This window comes from Phycodurus eques, chromosome 9, assembly GCF_024500275.1.
Source record: "Phycodurus eques isolate BA_2022a chromosome 9, UOR_Pequ_1.1, whole genome shotgun sequence".
Classification (NCBI taxonomy): domain Eukaryota; kingdom Metazoa; phylum Chordata; class Actinopteri; order Syngnathiformes; family Syngnathidae; genus Phycodurus; species Phycodurus eques.
Genome location: NC_084533.1, coordinates 11,141,727 through 11,161,203, shown reverse-complemented (window position 1 = coordinate 11,161,203; position 19,477 = coordinate 11,141,727). Strand labels below are relative to the sequence as shown.

Here is a 19,477-nt window from a genome sequence, read left to right as displayed (position 1 = left end):
TCCTCTCTCATCTTGTCCTATTGGTTACTTGTTGCATGTCCCTTGTCCACAAATAAGAACACGATTTTTGTAACAAATATCGAGATTGTGTAACTGTTGTTCTGCTGTGTTTCGCACCCCTATTCCCCTTGTCTGTTCTGTCCCTCTGTCTGTCCCCTAAAACCCTTTTCTTTCCGGCCGCGTTTTCAATAAATGTCATAATATTAAAACATTAAAAAATAAGCAGAGGGAGTGTTTCAAACTCTCCTGTTGCACAGCAAAACTGTTCCAGCACAAAAGGCATACAAAGCCATCATTCTGCATGGCCATGCAGCTCAACAGGACAGGTTAAATAATTTAAAAAATAAACATAGTGAGCTGGGGGTGTTTCTTTGGGCAGAGACGAGAGGGAGCGGGGCCAGAGAGTGAAGTGAAGCTTCATTCAAATCTTGGTAGCAGTATGAAAAGAGCATACGTCCCCCTTAATTCAGTTTCCATTATATCCTATGGGGAAAGATGTTGACCAGAACTTCTGGAATGTGTTCAACCTGAGAGGCTCCACTGTATTAAAACTGAGGGTACATGTAATATTACACATATGATCGCAAATAACAGAAACATGTTCGGTGAGCAAGATGATCAAAGATGGAACTGCTACAACAAGACCATGGCCGCCTTCACTTATGATGAGGGCACAGAAATCCTAGAACAGGTTCAAAAAAGCCTGTATATTTTTCACTTTGTATTAAACTGTTTAAATGTCTTAAGGACTCTGCACCATTTGCACAATTGTAACTCCATCCATCCATTTTCTGAGCCGCTTATCCTCACAAGGGTTGCGGGAGTGCTGGATCCTATCCCAGCTATCATCCTGCCCGATGACAGCTGGGATAGCAATTGTAACTGTACCAGATAATCGCACGAGTAATCACTTCAAACTGCTCTAAATTGCTTGAGGACTCTGCATCATGTGCAGAACTGCCATTGTGGCAGCATTACCACATTACTGGTAACCTTTCATTGCTCAATGATTCGTTCAGTAGTGTGTTTTTATGTCCTAAAAGTACATTTTCTCACAGTGGCTGTCTGTGGTCATACTAGAGCAGCTCCAACTACCGGAGACAAATTCTTTGTGTGTTTTTGACATACTTGGCAAATAAAGATTATTCTGATTCTGATACCATTCATCTGACACAATAAAAAGGTGTCATGGTCAGATGCAGAAGCACTGGAACATTGAGTACTGATGAAAAGCTTTTGGAGTGAGTGGACTGCTTTTTTGTTGTTGTTGTTTTTTTATTTTTATTTAATAGGCTACTTTGAATTTGCTTTGGGGTAACACATTAGCTTGTGCCCCTAAAAGTCTGTGGCCTGGGTTTTCACGGATTGAGAATGCTTCTGCCTATTCACATCAAAAGTAAACCAAATTATTATTACACTGCTGTGCAGTACACCACTGGACACCCAGTCCATCCTGACCACTGCTGAAACAAGGCCTTCAAATTTCAAATGTATCTTCAAAGCCTGCGTATTTGTCACTTTGGATTACTTTACATTTAGTGCGCCTCATTGACTGCTATCTTCGAGGCTTTTTCTTTAACGACTACTTAAGTTCATCTCTGGGAACCTGAGAATGCTTTTTGGCAGATTCGTTCAGATGCCTGATGCACACTGGAGGAAATTGAAATTGAAATTTTTAAAGACATTTCTACAAATTTAATCTTTTAATCCAGAGAATGCGCAGACTGGACAATTTACACATGACAGAGACACTCAATATAGAACAAGTGATTTCATGGACCAGAGAAGGTGCAGAAACGTGTGATTAAATGTTGCTCCTGGTGGTCACTTCTTCTGACACATGATCCACATTGCTGCTTTCAACTCACACTCATTGGCTACTTCATGTCCGGCACTGGTGTTTCTTTCACGCTGCCGAGATTTTGATTTGATTCGATTCAGTCTGTTGCATTAAGTTAAATTCAGCAAAGGCTTCACACTACAGCAGTTCGGACCTGCCTCGAATTGGGACACCCACCCATTCACAACTGTCTGGTGAGGTAAACTGGAGCTATGAGTTCAAGTTTTTTTTTTTTTAACATTGTCATAAAGCTATACTGGAAAAAATTTAAGTTGCACATGACTAAAAGTGTAATACGTCAGTGCCCCCCATATGGTATCAACTCGACACACTTGGGAGCCAGATACACCAACTTGTACCTTGCCAATGCAAAAGCATTACAACAGAGCTAGGTATTGTGTCGTGCAAAAGAGATGCGTAAAATGCTTCACAATATGTATAAAAACCACTACCAGCTAGCATAGATAAGTTATAGCCGGTAGAGCCAATTTACTGAAGTATGGTTTACTCCAGGAGGTTACAGAAAATAAGAGGATCACTGAGGGGAAAGGTTGTTGAATACACCCTGGGGAGAGGTCAGGAATGACTACAGTGTTGTAAAGGCATGGTCAGACTCCACTCAATTACCTCCATGTCCAGACCAACACTTATAGTTACCCAACAAATATCAGAATTTCTTTTAACCTTTCCGGATAAAGGTTCAGGAACAGCCGGTGATTAAGCTGATGATAATTTGGAGGTATAAACGCTAGAAGTCATAGAGTCTCCAGAATTTCCAACTCCTAATCCTACTCACAGTGGGTGCTTGATATTAATGCCTACTTTATTACAATGTTGTTGTTAATTAAACCCTGCAACATTTCACCTAGGCTATTGTTTGTTCCTGTCAGGCAGCTAATGATCCCCAAATTATCTCAGCGAGAGACATGCTCGGAGGAACTGAGGAGAAGCTTTGTATCCTTTCACAAACAGAAAACAGCCATCTTAATTGTCAAACATTAAACAGAATGAACAACCTAAGAGTTATTTTTGCTGAATTTGAAGCTGCAGTAGCTCATCTTTGGCCATTTGAGGGCAGTGGCAACATTATCATTGATATACTGTACAATACCAGCATTGGAGTTCATATGCAGCAGTAAACAATCTTATTTAAACACAAACATAAGGATTCATGGCAGCACGGTGGACGACTGGTTAGCACATCTGCCTCACAGTTCTGAGGACCCGGGTTCAAATCCAACCTCATCTGTACGGAGTTTGCATGTTCTCCCCGTGCCTGCGTGGGATTTCTCCGGGTACTTCGGTTTCCTCTGACATTTCAAAAACATGCATGCTAGGTTAAGTGAGAACTCTAAATTGCCCATAGTTGTGAATGTGAGTGCGAATGGTTGTTTGTCCATATGTGCCCTACGATTGGCTGTTAACCAGTTCAGGGTGTCTCGCCCAGAGTCAGCTGGGATAGTCTCCAGCACGCCCGCGTCCCTAGTGACAATAAGCACTACTGAAAATGGATGAATGAGTAAGGATTCATATCTATTCCCATTTGGTCAGGTAAAGTCCAGTATTCATTACTTTTTAAGGACACATCAAGTTTATGCTGTGCTGAGTGTGTCTAATCTAAATCTACATAAATCCGTAGGGACAGCGCTTGAACTTTTCATTTTCACACTTTTCTCATATTGTAAAAGTGTAAATGATAAGATTTTGTTCTCCCTCTCTTTTAGCATTGTAAACACCCCTTGCTTAACATCTTATACCACTGGAGTGGGACCAAAGCATGCCTAGAATAGATATCTGTTCCAATAACACATATGTCTGGTTTACTTATTCCCTGTAGATTCTTTGGTTCTGAAATCTTTTCTTTAAAAAAAGGACTGATTTACTTTTTGTTTCAGTCTGGCATGTTAAGACGCAATATGTATACGTGTCATTAAAATTCTAGTCTTTGGAGCTGCAGCAATTTTTCTCACATTAACAGGCTAATGAGCTGTGGTTATTTTTCACGAGGTGTCATATTGAGTCTCAGCCAGAGACCTGTGGTGATGATTTAGATGGCACTTCTCTCCTTGCATATTGAGTGAGGTGACTAATTGGCCTATTTTCAGGATAGAGATTTAATCATTTCCAAGAGACCCATCAGGACTCAGAGCAACATGAAAAACGCCTGCATTCCCACCCCATACTCCCAAAGAAGGCGCGGCTCAATGGTGCATTTCCAGCATGCAATCTCTTGTATGCAGCCTGTTTGGGAATGTGCTGGTCTTGTGTCCCCAGAGGCAAGCGCCGCTGACTTACCGGGTGAGTGAAAGTGAATGTGAAAGCTCAATCACTGTAAATTGTACAACAGAGGAGTCTTGCTTGGCAGTCGAAGAGGGAAGATAAGGTGGAGAGAGAAAACAAAGCTTTTGTGTGTGTGTACCCACCACGCTGCACACCCAACATGCTGAACGTATGACATACTGCAATCGGAGCTACCGGCAAAATAAAGTGTTGGTAATTTAGATGCATAATCCTTTAGATGTAAATGACTCTTTCAGGGAGGGGAGGGGGTGAAAAACACATGCCAGCTGTGTGCCATAATAAATACCTGACTGTGGGCTTTGCAGTTCTGTCACGCTCTGCTGTTGCAGCCACCAACAATCAACAATTCCTACCTCAGGCAATCCACTGGCAACAATTTCAAACAACCTCACTTTGTTTTACCCTGCTCTGCACTCCCCTCTCTCCCCAAGTCATCCTGACTTCCCGGTCATCAAAGAAGGAAGTGTGGTGTTCACAATGAAATGTTAGTGGGCATTCACCTACTAATGAACAAATGAGCTTTAAGTGTTAAATCCTACTAGCTAGCAGACAGAAGAGTAGTTCTCCTTAAAATGCCTTGCCCCACCAGATGTTTAAATAAGCACCCTTGCATCCCAATCATCAATTTATTGTACTTTACTGCAGTTCCGTCAGACCCGAGACTGATTGCAATTCAGTCACAGGGACAAAATATCCTTATTTTGCTAGATTGCATCACAATATTTTATGATAATATATCAATACAGGGCGCCACGGTGGGCGACTGGTTAGAGCGTCTGCATCACAGTTCTGAGGACCGGGGTTCAATCCCCGGCCCCGCCTGTGTGGAGTTTGCATGTTCTCCCAGTGCCTGCGTGGGTTTTCTCCGGGCACTCCGGTTTCCTCCCACATCCAAAAACATGCATGGTAGGTTAATTGACGACTCTAAATTGCCCGTAGGTGTGAATGTGAGTGCGAATGGTTATTTGTTTGTATGTGCCCTGCGATTGGCTGGCAACCAGTTCAGGGTGTACCCCGCCTCCTGCCCGATGATAGCTGGGATAGGCTCCAGCACGCCCGCGACCCTTGTGAGGAGAAGTGGCTCAGAAAATGGATGGATGGAGGGATGGATATATCAATACATCAGCTTCAAATCAATACTGTCTCTGTCTGTCATTAAATTTTATTTAGTGATGCACATTTTTAATGTGATATGAATCTCACTGTACTCCATATCCTGTCAACAATGCGTATCTTAATGAACAATGAAAACGTTTTGTTGTATTAAGCTGTGGTTTTAACAAACAACTCGCCTCTTTTGTTTCAATAAAAGCCAATGAAATAATTTTGTTTATCTTTCCTTCAAAGCTGCGAGAAACTTACAGTAATTGGGAAACTTTCATCTTATCTGGCAGTTCCTATTCGAACTTGTAAATCAGCTTAAACGTTCTAAAATATTAAACACATACAGCAATGCTGCTAAAGGGTTTACAAATTTAGAATTGGGACCCAGAAAAATGATGTGGGTCTCTCTTTGTTGGGTAACTGATTGTCAATTATGGCAATACATGATGTAATTTTGTAAGTTTTAAAATGTGCAATTCTGGCTTTAAACTAAAACCTGAGCTAAATTTAAATGACTTATGTTTGTACTGGGTTATTTATTTATATTTACATTAAGTGAATATGGCAGCATTTCATAGAAATCTAGCTTTTTTTCCCATTTTGTGGATAATTATCTTAGACATACACTGATATTGTATTAAAAGTTAATCAGCGATTTCTGAAGACTTCAATTAATGTAATACACATTTTGGGCCTGTGAAAGAAGCTGCAGTACCCATAGAGAGCAGGTCAATTCCACACAGAATGGCCTGAACTGAGATTCAAATCCAGAGCATTTGCACTGAATAAATTCTATCCACAGGACCCCCCCATGAATGGAAATTAATTATTTGACACTGTGTAAACAAACACTGCAACATAGGTATGTTGTTTGTTTGTTTGTGTGTGTGTTCATGGACAGAATCACTTCAAATAATGTCCTGCTGCACCGGTTACATGTTGACAACTGGATGCTACGGGGTCTGAAAGGTACGCAGCTTACAATAAATAAACAAAACGGGTTGGTTGTCCAAGCTTTGAGAGATAATATACTTGTATGTGTGACTGGTGGAGAAGCAATGTTTATTACACAAGGAGATCCCAACAGTGAGGCCTTTAAGAGGCCATCACCAGGGACAATCTAGCAGCTACTGAGGGACAGGATGAGTGATGCAATTTTCATTTGAATAATGGTCCGGTTGCCTCTCATTCACGTATTCCTGAGGTTTTTTTTTCTTTTCTTTTTTTCTGATCGCATACCATTCAGCAGCACCTGTGAGCCATTCAAGGTTCATCTACAGGTCCGCAATTACTCCCTGTCAGGCTGTCCGTCTGAAGATAATCCCCTTCAAAGTGGTTCTTGAATTAAAAATAGCATGCGATTTAGCACATCTAATATGCAGTTTTCATTTGTAATGCTTGGCCTCACACATAACATGCTTAACAAATGTATTATTTATAATATTTATTTTTTACTTTTATACACCACCTGAAATGAAAACGAAAAGAGACTATCCAGCACCATGAAGTGCTTTCATGAAGACTATGCCAATATGGTGGCTGTGGCTCACTCAGTTGGTAGAGCCGGTTGTCCAGTGATGATGGTTCGAATCCCGGCTCTGACTGTCCACTGTTGACGTGTCCGTTGGCAAGTCATTGAACCCTAAATTGCATCTGTTTGCCCAGGCAGTGGCAATTCATTGGTGTATAAATGTGTGTGTGAATGGGTGACTGTGATCATCTGTAAAGCACTTTGGGCATCGTTTATACCACTTTACATTCGAGTAGGAAAGAAGATTTTAAAACGGACTCCACCTTTTTGCAACCAATATTGCGGCAGTTCACCGTGCATTTAGTTCTCGGAAATTAATAAAGCATAACATTCAACCCATCCATTGTGGGTCGAAGATAAAGGAGAGGTGGAGAGCGGGTTCTTTGGCAGAAATAGCAGAGGAAAGCACAGAGCCTTGAACTGAATGTGGAGACTTCAAATGTTGGGACAATGACAGGAAAACCTAGGGAGTTGGTTAACATGATGGTTAGGAGAAAGGTTGATATATTGTGTGTCCAGGAGAGTAGCTGGAAAGGCAGTAAGGCTAGAAGTTTAGGTGCAGGGTTAAAATTATTTTACTATGGTGTAGAAGGGAAGAGAAATGGAGTCGGGGTTATTTTAAAGGAAGAGTTAGCTAAGAATGTCTTTGAGATGAAAGAATGAATTGTTCATGGGCTGGATGGACTATTTGCCTTGAGGATGTTGATGGAGAAGTACAGAGAAGGTCAGAAGGAGCTACATTGTGTCTTTGTAGATCGAGAGAAAGGCTATGACAGAGTACCCAGAGAGGAACTGTGGTACTGCATGCGGAAGTCTGGAGTGGCAGAGAAGTGCGTTAGAATAGTACAGGACATGTATGATTGCAGCAGAATAGCGATGAGGTGTGCTGTAGGTGTGACAAAGAAGTTTATTGTGGAGGTGGGACTGCATCAGGGATCAGCCCTGAGCCCCTTCCCGTTTGGAATGGTGATGGATAGGCTGACAGATAAGGTTAGAATTGAATCCCCATGGACCATGATTTTCGCAGATCACATTGTGATCTCCAGTGAAAGCGGGGAGCAGGTGGCGGAACAGTTGGAAAGTTGGAGGAATGCACTGGAAGGGAGAGGAATGAAGATTAGCCGAAGTAAGACAGAATATAAATGCATGAATGAGAGTGGTAGAGGGGGAAGAGTGAGGCTACAGGGAGAAGAGATAGCGAGGGTGGAGGACTTTAAATACTTGGGGTCAACAGTTCAGAGCAATGTTGAGTGTGGTAAGGAAGTGAAGAAATGTGTCGCATCAGGTTGGAACAGGTGGAGGAAGATGTCAGGTGTGTTATGGGACTGAAGAGTCTCTGCTAGGATGAAGGATGAAGTTTATAAAACAGTGGTGAGGCCAGCCATGATGTACGGATTAGAGACAGCGGTACTGAAGAGACAACAGGAGGCAGACCTGGAAGTGGCGGAAATGAAGATGTTGATGTTCTTTCTAGGAATGACCAGGTTGGATAAATGTTCTATTAGAGTTGTGTGTGAGCTGGAGCCTATCACTGCACAGATCAGGTGAGAGGCGGGGTACACGCAAGCCAAACGCACGGCACATATTGAAAACCAACCACTCACACTCACATTGACACCTACAGTATTGTACAATTGAGTCTCTTCAATGAACCTAACCTGCAAAACCATACAAGCAGGGAGAGAACATGCAAACAACACACAGGAAGGCCAGATCCTGGATTTAAACCTGAAACCTCAGAACTGCGAGGCAGCTGTGCAAACCACTCACCTACCATACTGCTCATAAAATGTAACCATCCATCCATCCATTTTATCCGAGGTCGGGTCGTGGGGGCAATAGCTTTAACAGGGACGCCCAGACTTCCTTCTTCCCAGCCACTTCATCCAGCTCTTCCGGGGGGATCCCGAGGCGTTCCCAGGCCAGCCGAAAGACGTAGTCTCTCCTGCGTGTCCTGGGTTGTCCCCGGGGTCTCCTCCCGGTGGAACGTGCCTGGAACACCTCACCAGGTAGGCGCCCGGGAGGCATCCGAATCAGATCCCCCAGCCACCTCATCTGGCACCTCTCGATGTGGAGGAGCAGCGGCTCTACTCTGAGATCCTCCCGGATGACCGAGCTTCTCAGGGAGAGCCCGGACACCCTGCGGTGGAAACTCATTTCGACCGCTTGTTCTTTTGGTCACGACCCACCGCTCGTGACCATTGGTGAGGGTAGGAACATAAATCGACCGGTAAATGGAGAGCTTCGCATTTTGGCTTAGCTCCTTCTTTACCACAACGGACCGAAAACAATTTAACCACTAAAACTCATTTTCAGTTCATGGACTCAAGGATATAACTATAATTTGACATCTTAATCAAGAAAAAAAAAAATACTTTACTAATTTGGTCCACTTTATTTTTTGAAAACATCTCATTTGAAAATAAAAAAAAATAACAAAAATATAATTTTCTGTTAAAGGGCTTTGCCATACTAGTCTATTAACCACTTCAGAATGTAAAAAGAATAGCTATGGCATAAACATCGGACTTTTAAACAGTGTACAGTATATACGGTACAAACACACATCAACATTTTGATTGTCTATTTGTCTGGATGGATTTTTACAGGGAAAATTTCTCACTCAATCTTCATTTATCTTAGAATCCATTTTCAAAGGGTGCTGATGTAAAACTGGATTTTACCAGGAGGCGCAATCCCCCTGCGAGACTTGTGGCCCAGAACAATAATGAGCACATAGCAAATAGAAAATTCGCCGTAAGCCAAAAGAGAATGCACACATAATGCACGCTGATGCAATGGAGTGTGCACGAGCCAGACATACATACACGCAAACACACACACAGGGAAGATGATGGACTCTTCCCAAAGCTTGTGTAAGAACATATGTTTGCACGTAATTAAAAAAAGATCCCAGGCGGTTCTCATGTCATATTGAGATACAATGGACAGAGCAAATTACCAGCCTGGGTTTCGACATACACTGCTGAGGGTACATAGAAATGTGTTGTCTTGGTGAGCTGGTGCTAAAGTACTCATGGCTGTGGTGAAGCTCTGATCTGGATCTCCCATGCGGCAACAAAGTTATATTATGTAATCTTTACCATCAGTTATTGATTTTTTTGGGGACAACAACGCTGTGTACAAAGTTTTGTTGATCCTGTGGCTTTTGATTAATTGAACAAGCAGTCTAGAAGCAATTGAGTCGGAATCGACGTGAACAACCAGGTGAGTGTACAGGTGAAAAGTGAAATTTAAACCCAACTACTCCGCGGCCTGAACAAATTTGTGACTGTACAAATCAAAACAGAACTTGACCTCTTGGGACTATTTTGAACTAAAATGCAGAAGAAGTCGTACATTTTGCAGTATTATATTTACCAATGCTGGCCTAGTAGGCATGTCTGCCTCACAGTCGAGAGGTTCTAGGTTCCAATCTCAACTAGACGCTTCGTGTGTGGAGTTTGCATGTTCTCCCTGTGCCTGTGTGGTTTTTCTATGGGTACTTTGTCTGCCTTCCACTTTGCAAAAACATGCAAGTTAGGTCCACTGAAGACTCTAAATTGTCCATAGGTGTGAGTGTAACTGTTTCTTTGTCTATGTGTGCCCTGCTATTGACTAGTGACCAGTCCAGGGTGTACATCAAGATTGGGATTGTTAGTCCACTCATATGGAATGTGTGCTGAAAGGGGACGTAGGTGAAAATGAAAAGAGAGCAGGGATATTTTGAGGTCATCGCTCATGACCCTAAGCTTCGCTATTTCATCCACTGTTACATCATAAATGTACCAACCTATTCAAGTACCTGAAAAATTACTAACTTTCTTCATCACAAACACAGATAAATCTTTACTCAAACATTGACTTTCCAACACGGGGAAATAACCCTCTGGACAATGTTTTTAACCCCATTCCCCTCCCCAACCTCGGCGGCTCAGACCATCTCACTGTTATGGTAATGCAATCTTACAGACCACTGGTTAAAGTCTCCCAACCAGTTAGGAAACAGGTGCGAGTGTGGCCATAAGGGTCCCTTGAGGCACTTCAAGACTTTTTCGTCACCACAGACTGGACCGTGTACAGGCTGCCACCTATAACTCCATCACAGACGATCAGGTGTACACAGAGACTGTTACTACATCAGCAAGTCCATGGATCATGTCACCATCACTAAGTCCATCACCGTCTGTGCTAATCAGAAGCCATGGCTGTCGGGGGAGGTCTACAGACTACTGCAACATGGCTTTTAAATCTGGGGATGAGGAAGGGCTGAGGATAGCCAGGGCCAATTTGTCCCGTGGCATCAGGGAGGCCAAGAGTGAGTACTCCAGGAAGATCGCCCACCGTTTCAGTGACAGCAGTGACATCAGGAGTCTGTGGCGTGGTATTCAGACCATTACGGACTATAAACCCTCACCACAGACATGCGACAGCGCCACCTCCCTGCTAAATGAGCTAAATGACTTCTTTGCTCGCTTCGAGGCACACAACATCACCCCTGCACACAAGACTTTACCCCCTCCTGGTGACCAAATGCTGACACTGACCCGGGACAGTGTGAAAAGATCTCTCGCTGGGATCAACACACGAAAAGCCCCAGACTCAGACAACATACCTGGTCATGTTCTGAGGGACTGTGCAGCTGCACCTCCTTGAGTCAGGGTGTTGTCCCCACATGCTTCAAAGCCACCACAATCATCCCGGTCCTGGAGAAGTAATCTCCCTCCTGGCTCAATAACTTCTGTCCGGTAGCGCTCACTCCCATCCTGATGAAGTGGTTCGAGCGGCTAGTCATGCACCAAATTAAGTCCTCCCTCCGCTCCTCCTTGGACTCCTTCCAGTTTGCATATCGGTCCAACTGGTCGACCGACGACAATGTCTCCACCGCCCTCACACACCTGGACTCTAAGGACTGTCAGACTGCTGTTCATTGACTTCAGGTCAGCTGAAGCTCCTGTTTTTTGTTTTCCTACATCAAAAGATAAACGAATGGCCACAAAGTACATGGACCGTTACACCCTGCCATCCTTGTGACTGTGCTTGACTCTTTGAAGGATATTATTATATTATATTATTTGTATTTTTTTTTTTTTTTTTTTTTAGCAAAAGTGCATTTGCCCGTTGATTGGACACACTAAGGCTTCTGTGTGGCTCATTGTAAGTAAATGTTTGCAGAGAGAATCATGACGTCAGCTCTCTGAACTGATCTATGCTCTTTTGTCTCATGGAAAAGCAGACTCCTTTCATTCTGATCACACAGTCAAAAGAAATGAACACAATAGTAACATACAAATATTACATGAACATAGAATACTTGTAGTATACAATTTGTGATTTTGGGCACTATTATACAGTATATACAACAGACTAGCTGCATAGTCAGGAATCCTTCAGGAATTCGGGGGGATGGATGGAAACTTATTTTTGTATGAACTGGAACTTTCTTTTTCACTGATTCGTATCTCGAAAAGAGCAGAATTGTGGCAACTGTAAAATGTTACATAGAAAATAGAGAAAAAAAGGAACATTCAGTATTTTGTTTGAATGTAGTATGATGGTGGATTCAGACTTTACTACTGTATTTCAGACACAGTGGATATACAGTAACCACAATATACCGCAATTTGCCTGTACCTTTGTTGCAGAGTCTGAGTGTTTGTAGACTATGGTTAGTTGGATTACTTTGTCGCATCCCGATGGGACCTTGTGTGCGACGTTTATTGTGCAAAAAAAATAACTAAACTTCCCAAACAATATTGCTGTCTTCTGGTATACTGAAGATATGCTTGACTTTGTTGGGAGTTCCTCCTTTGTGCAGTACACTTAGATAAGCTTTACGATACTTTTGTTACAATAAACATCCAGTTTTTGGTGCGTTTAGATGCCTTTTGTTCATATTTCAGCTGAACAGACATGAAACCAATTAAAGTTTTCCACACAGGTTTGCATTAAGTAAATCATTTCCCTCAATTGCGAACACAGTAAGTGCTGAGTGAGGAAGGTTAGGTCTAGAGTGACTCCCTAAAGTTAATTTGTGTTTAAAAACCATTGTATCGACTATGTATTTACTCTATCTAAGTAAATAAGCAATAAAATCCAAGTTGTTAACATCGACCGAATTCACACGAAGTCTGGTTCCTAATGTTAGCATTTAGTCGAGTCAACGCAAGATGGTTCTGTTTTTGGTGTGTTCAGATGCCTGTTGTTTGTACTATTTTCATATTTCAGTTTAACAGACCACGCACCACAATTTGCTCTTTAAAGCAGTCTCAGTTCGCTTGTTTGGTTCGCATCTGGGTTTGTCTCAACGTAACTCAAGTGTAAACACACCCTGAATTACCTTGAGTCGAAAGGGACCCTAGTAAATAAAGTTGTCTTTGAAAACCGGAGTGTTATGGCTGAGGACCTAAGCACTGAAGTCTGGGTTGCTTACATTTCCCAAAGTAATTACTATGACACCTAATATTAGCCATTAGCTGTTGAGTCAATGCTAGTTTGGCTTTTGCCGCCTTATCCCTTGCCCAACAAACATGGTGCTGACTCCATATGTCTTGGACTAGATTTAATCCCTCCCGGCAGATGTATCCGTCCATCCGTCTGTCTGTCTAGTTGTAAATCCATGACTTTGCCATTGGAATGGCATCCACAATGGTTTCCAAGAGGATTGTGCTTTCACTGAATGTGAGAAGCACCTGTCCATCAGATGGAACAGACTGGTGCTGCGCCTTAAAGTGGCTCCATGTCGCTCGATTAATGAGGAGGCCAGAGAATGATTCCTACCCCCCAAAGACCCCATTAAAGCAAAACCCGGGGTTCTCTGCCATCAACAGCTTGAGATCATCAACATCAAGCCTTGTGAGAAAGGATCACAGCTTATTAAAGGGGAAATAATGACTGCTTTACCTGCAGCATGAGAAATTTAACAAGGACAAAGGAAATTGCTCAAAGGTGATTCGTATGCTGAAAGCAGGAAACATGGACAAATCTGCCAACACTCGAGGTGAAAAATGAGCCTGATTTAGTTTGAGCTTCGAGAAGACTTTTGCATAATTATGTTAATTAAAAAGTGATTGAAGTAATTATATAAGTGTGAAGGGCATTATATAGGGATCTTCACAGTAATAGCATTTAACGCTCAATATATATGTGCTGTATTCCTTAACCATTGTTTAGTTTAAATTATTTTTCCTCCAAGTGTGCTTACAATGTGTCACACATTTTTGGATGTCCGATCATCGATTTTATTTTCATTTTAGTTTGGGTAAATAAGCTTTTTCTGACGCCTTGGGAATATTGGGGGGAAGGCAGCCGAGTGAAAATGTTCTCCATCAAGTGTGATTGGATTGGATTTTAGAAGATAAATTGCCAGGACAAGAGTTTATCCTGATTACATTGCCAAGGGGCTCACGTCTTGCTACAGGCACTCTGGTCAGCTTGACGGTATGATAAAAAAAATAGATAAATGCAACAGGTTGAAATTTGCACCAGCGAAACCTCCACAAGACTGCATAAATACAGTGTGTGCAGTACTTATGTAGCTTTGCTTTGATGCAACCTGTGTGATGTTGCTGCGTTTTTTTTTTCCATCTGACTTTCATCTCGACATTTACCAAATGTGTCAATGACGTTGATTTCACGCGTGCAAACTTTGATTTAGCTCAATGTTACAGACATACATAGACATACATATTAATAAGCCAAAAAGAACAACACATTGATTCAGACCCCAAATTAAATTACTGTCCAAGTACTGTTTCAAGATAATGGATGCTTTCCAAAATGGTTTGTGTGCTAAAGATGTCCTTGGCTTCATTGAAACTGCATACAGTATGTCTACACAGTATTTGATTCTGTTTTGCATGCAAAGACACAGAGAGGTTAATGACACATCAACAAAAATACATCTTACTTTTCCCAGAGTGGGGCTCCAAAGATATGCCAAGCTGAAAATGCACAGGCCCAAAAAGAGGAAGACAAACGCCAGAATCAGAGCCATGTGCTGGTAGATGCGATACTTGGCCCTCTTCTCTTTAACCCCTTCAACCTGCAAATGGTAAAATTTACATGAGTACAGCTCTTTTTTATTTTGAGTCAATCTTTTTTGTTATTCCAAAGGATGCAAAGCAGCTTGTGAAAAATAAAGTGGAAAATAATGATACAAAGGCAAAATTGATAGATTTTTTTATTTGTCACTATTACAGGATAGTCAGTGAGAAGGGAAAACTCTTGAGGTCGGGTATTAAAATGACATACCATGTTGTGACAGTAATGTTTGTATTGTGGAGAGGAGTTGGGAGGCCCCACTGAATTTAAACCCCGACACAGGAGACAGTAGGTCATTTTACCTTGGCACTCTATGACGAAAGATTGATATATCATATTAGTATTACTCTCCTCCCTGATCTTATCATAGTAGAGGGGTTTGCATGTCCCAATGTTCCTAAGAGCTAAGTTGTCTGAGGTTTTATGCTCATGGCAAGATCACCTAGGGCAGGTCCTAAGTGAGGGACGAGACTAAGCACAGCTCAGAACCTCTTATGAAGGTGAATTTAAATGAACCAATTTTTTCCTTGCCTGGACATGGGTCACCTGTGCCCACTCCCCTCTGGAGCCAGGTCTGGAGGTGGGGTTCAATGGTAAACGCCTGGTGGCCGAGACTGAACCCATGTGGCCCAGCTGCGGACACCCTGAAGAGGTAATGTGGGTCCCCCTTCCCATGGGCTCACCACACATGGGAGGGGTCAAGGGAGTCGAGTGCAGTGTGAGCTGGGTAGCGGCCGAAGGCGGGCACCTTGGTGGTCAGATATCCATCTCCAGAAGGCTCTATGAATGTGGAACGTCACCTCACTGACAGGGAAGGAACCTAAGCTACTGTGGATGGTCGAGAAGTTCTGACTACACATAGTTGGGCTCACCTCAACACAGCTTGGCCTCTGGTACCAGTCCTCTTGAGAAGGGTTGGACTATCTTCCGCTCTGGCGTTGGAACACATCACCAGTTGGTGGTGTATTGGCTCCGATAATCAGGAAGATGCCGGTCTGACCCAGCAAACCCAAACGTATTCTTGGCGCAGCCGAGGTGTTGAGGGGATCTGGTTTGGTGGCCTCAGTATTACTCCCCTGCTTTTTGCTGGGGAGAGGGAAGACTAGACTTCCCTGCTTAAGCTGCTGTCCCCACCAACCCCAGATAAGCAGAAGAAAATGGATGGATGGAGGGATGGATAATAATAATAATAATAATAATAATAATAATAATAATATTACTCCTAACATATTATTTTAAGTTTAATTCTTTAAGCCAACTTTGCAGTTTACAGTTCAAAAGTATGATTTTGTCGAAAACCATAAAACTAAGCTAAGCAGCTACAGTCTGCAGCTTTAACTTCACAATGTAGCATTAAAGTTACATTATATCTTCTTTTCTTTTGGCATCTTTCTCTTCTCACGTCCTAACACAAGAAATGACCTTTCTGACTGTGGCATTCTACAGGATTTATCCACCATTAAAAACTCCCTATGAATGAACTACAGCCACCCTCCTTGAGCAGACCACAGGGACGAGCCGACTGCAACAAGTTCTGTAGAAAGGTTACAATTATTAATTTCTTTCATTTTTTCCCCCTTCAATTTTAATTTTAATCTGCCCGCTGTCAGCAATTCCCTGAGCTTGACGGCACAAATTAATAAAGGCAGGCTTTTGTTCCAGCAGACCTTCTGTAGGGAGAAAATGAAAGCCTCTCATTTGCACTTTGTATTGTGACTGTTCAGCCAGAGTAGTCTGGACAACCTGCTGATTACAAAAAGGCCCATGCTTTATTTTGGGGGAAATAGTGCTGAAATTGTACAGTTTGGGATTTGATCAACATTTTCAGAAAAAAAACATACAAAAGTCACAAAATCACACAAGTTAATGCCTGATCAACTCAACATTATGCCTGTTATTAATTCATTTCACATGTTTCATATTTTATTAAACACTTATATGCAGTATAAAATGTTCAATTATTACCGCACAAATATAGCGGTACCACAAATTTGAGCGTTGAATGAATGATTTCTATTTCCATTATTGGTTAGCGAAAATTTCTTCCATGTCCAGTGGTGGGAACTATCCATCCATCCATCCATCCATTATCTGAGCTGCTTATCCTCACAAGGGTCGCGGGAGTGCTGGAGCCTCTCCCAGCTATCAACGGGCAGGAGGCGGGGTACACCCTGAACTGGTTGCCAGCCAATCACAGTGGTGGGAACTAATTAACGACAAATTCTTTGTTATTATAGTTAGTTGATATTTCAGCTGTCTGTGCTTTACTTGAGTATTCATTTTTATAATTTTTTTTTTACTTTTACTCTCTACATTTGAAAACAGACATCTGTACTTGTATATCTATATGTTTTTGGCTCTAAGAATGATTCTGGCATTCAAATATTCACAGCTTAATCTGAGAAAAAAACAACAACAACATCCAGTACAGGTAAGGTGTTTTTTTTTTCAAATGTTATTATAGTTAATTCAGTATTTTTTTGTTAGTCAGTTCACAACATGGCAAAGCTATGGGAACACATTTTGATTTTAAATGTTATTTATTTATTTATTTTTTTGATAGCATAAAAGCCCGAGCTAGATTTCTTTTCATTCTCAGTAGGAGCACTATGCAAATTAATAAAAGAGGGAAACTATTCGGTGCAAAGAAAAATATATTTTTTTCATGCCAAGTTATCAAAACGACTATTATATATAAAACTAACTTTACATTTTTTTTAACGGTACCGTTTTACTTTTGAACTTGAGCACATTTCAAAGTGTGTACTTTTTAACGTTTTACATAAGTAGTTGATTCAGTACTTCTACCAGTATTTGTACTTCTACTTACGTATAGAATGGGAGTACTTTTGCCCATTCTGTACAAATTGTGATTGTGTTCCACTGTGCTGTATGCAGTTTATATTACACATCGTAAAATTTCACTGTATACTTTGATACACCCCTACTATTTTAGAGAACAGCAGCAAGGTGGGTAGCATTCAATATGAACAGTTTTCTATCTCTACATACACTGCATGACGTTTGTAGGAGCATATATTATTTTATATAGTATTTGTGATTAATGGATTACATTGGTGTGACACATCAGTGATAGTGACCATAAAACATCAGGTACATCAAAGTGTCCTCCGGGTCCGCTGGGGAGTGAACGACTCACATGGGGCAGCTTGCATAAGCTCTGGCAACTGAAGCCAAGTGGAAACTTAACTGTGTGCCGTTTCGGTATCAAGAGGGAAGGTGGGGCTCGAGAGGAAAGATTCAGAAAAGGCAGCTATGGCATCCGACTGAGCCGTGTGAGAGTGTGCACCCACCCCCCAACACACACACACACACACACACAGACACACACACCAGCTACTGCTTTAAAGGGTTTGGAGTTCAGAATAAGCCAGGAACTGTGAGGAGAATAGTGCCTGCAGCCCCCCGCTGTTAGTGTGCAAAGAGCGAACGCTTGCTCGGGGAAACAACAGAAGCAGCAAGCAGAGATGGCAGTTTATCACACCAAGACACACTCAAACTCTTATGTACACATTTGCGATGAAAATCAGCCACCCCCATCACTTATTCATCATCTTTATGATTTTAATCTGATGTGATCCACGTCTTTGTTATGTCCATGAATATTAATACGACTTCAAGGTTACTCTGTTGTGTGGAAATTCTGCAACAGGTGAAAAGAGCAGGTATTTCACAGCCAAAAAGCCCATCTTCCCTCCTGCTCCATAATAAAGTGAGCGGTGCAAGGACATCCCAGATATAAGGCAAATAGAAGAGTTTCAAGTGGAAGCGAGCCATGAAAAAAAAAGTGAAATGAGATGGACAAACTTAAATTCTGACTAAACTCAAAGCACTCAGCAAAAGACCGAGGTACACTTCTTTTTCAGAAGTGGAACCTTCAGTTTATTCAAAGAGCACACATTCTCTCTCACTCTCTCTTTTTAATGAACTTCTGCTGCCTCCAACATTTTAATTTGTTTTGCTGGAATATTTCACAGGTGTTCACCCTTTCTTCAATTTGAATACCAATCAATTTGAATGACACACAATGTCTTCTTAAAAATACCAAAAGAGTAACAGTTAATATCAATGTGATAAAAATGTCCCCCTACACTTTCCCAAATGAAATAGCTAAAGAAAAAAAAAATACTCACATCTTTATAGAGAACCTGATTGCTGCTGGACTGGCTGCTGGCCTCCATGATGCAAGCCCACAGAAGGAATGCGTTCCGTTCCTCTTGGCTGTGGGGAGAAAAAAAAACTGCCTTCTTCTCTGCAAACCAAAAGAGTCGCAGCCTCATTCCATTGCTGCAATTTGGGAGGGGAGGGAAGTTTCTAAGACGGAGTGGAATTACTGCAACATTTGTGATAGCCATTATAAGCCAAGGCAGCAGTCTCCTGCATGCCTGCATTCCAGGTAGAACACTACGAACAGCCCTCTGATGAAAATATCACACGCAACAAGCTCTATCTTATGGCACGCCGTTAGCATTTATTATATATCCTTGCTATCAAGCTTAGCAGTAAGCGCCTCTGGTGCACGAGTAGAATGTCTTACAAGTGATATTTTTTTTCTACTACTAGTGGTACTTTTGGCCTACTAATATGCAAATACACCTTAACAGCAAACTAATATGCTCCTCTAGTAATACGATTAA

General features: G+C 41.8%; 1 protein-coding gene across 2 annotated transcripts in view; it reads right to left on the bottom strand.

The window, feature by feature from the left end:
* The window catches only part of tnmd (tenomodulin), a 78,750-nt gene extending 59,692 nt beyond the window's left edge, over positions 1 to 19,058 (bottom strand). For both annotated transcript variants that reach the window (XM_061686093.1, XM_061686094.1), the window contains exons 1-2: positions 18,974 to 19,058; positions 14,686 to 14,820 (exon numbers count right to left, since the gene is read on the bottom strand). In XM_061686093.1, the coding sequence (XP_061542077.1) occupies positions 14,686 to 14,820; positions 18,974 to 19,021 (183 nt within the window). In that variant the 5' untranslated portion in view covers positions 19,022 to 19,058. The remainder of the gene's footprint in view (positions 1 to 14,685; positions 14,821 to 18,973) is intronic.
* Between the last annotated feature and the right edge of the window lie 419 nt (positions 19,059 to 19,477).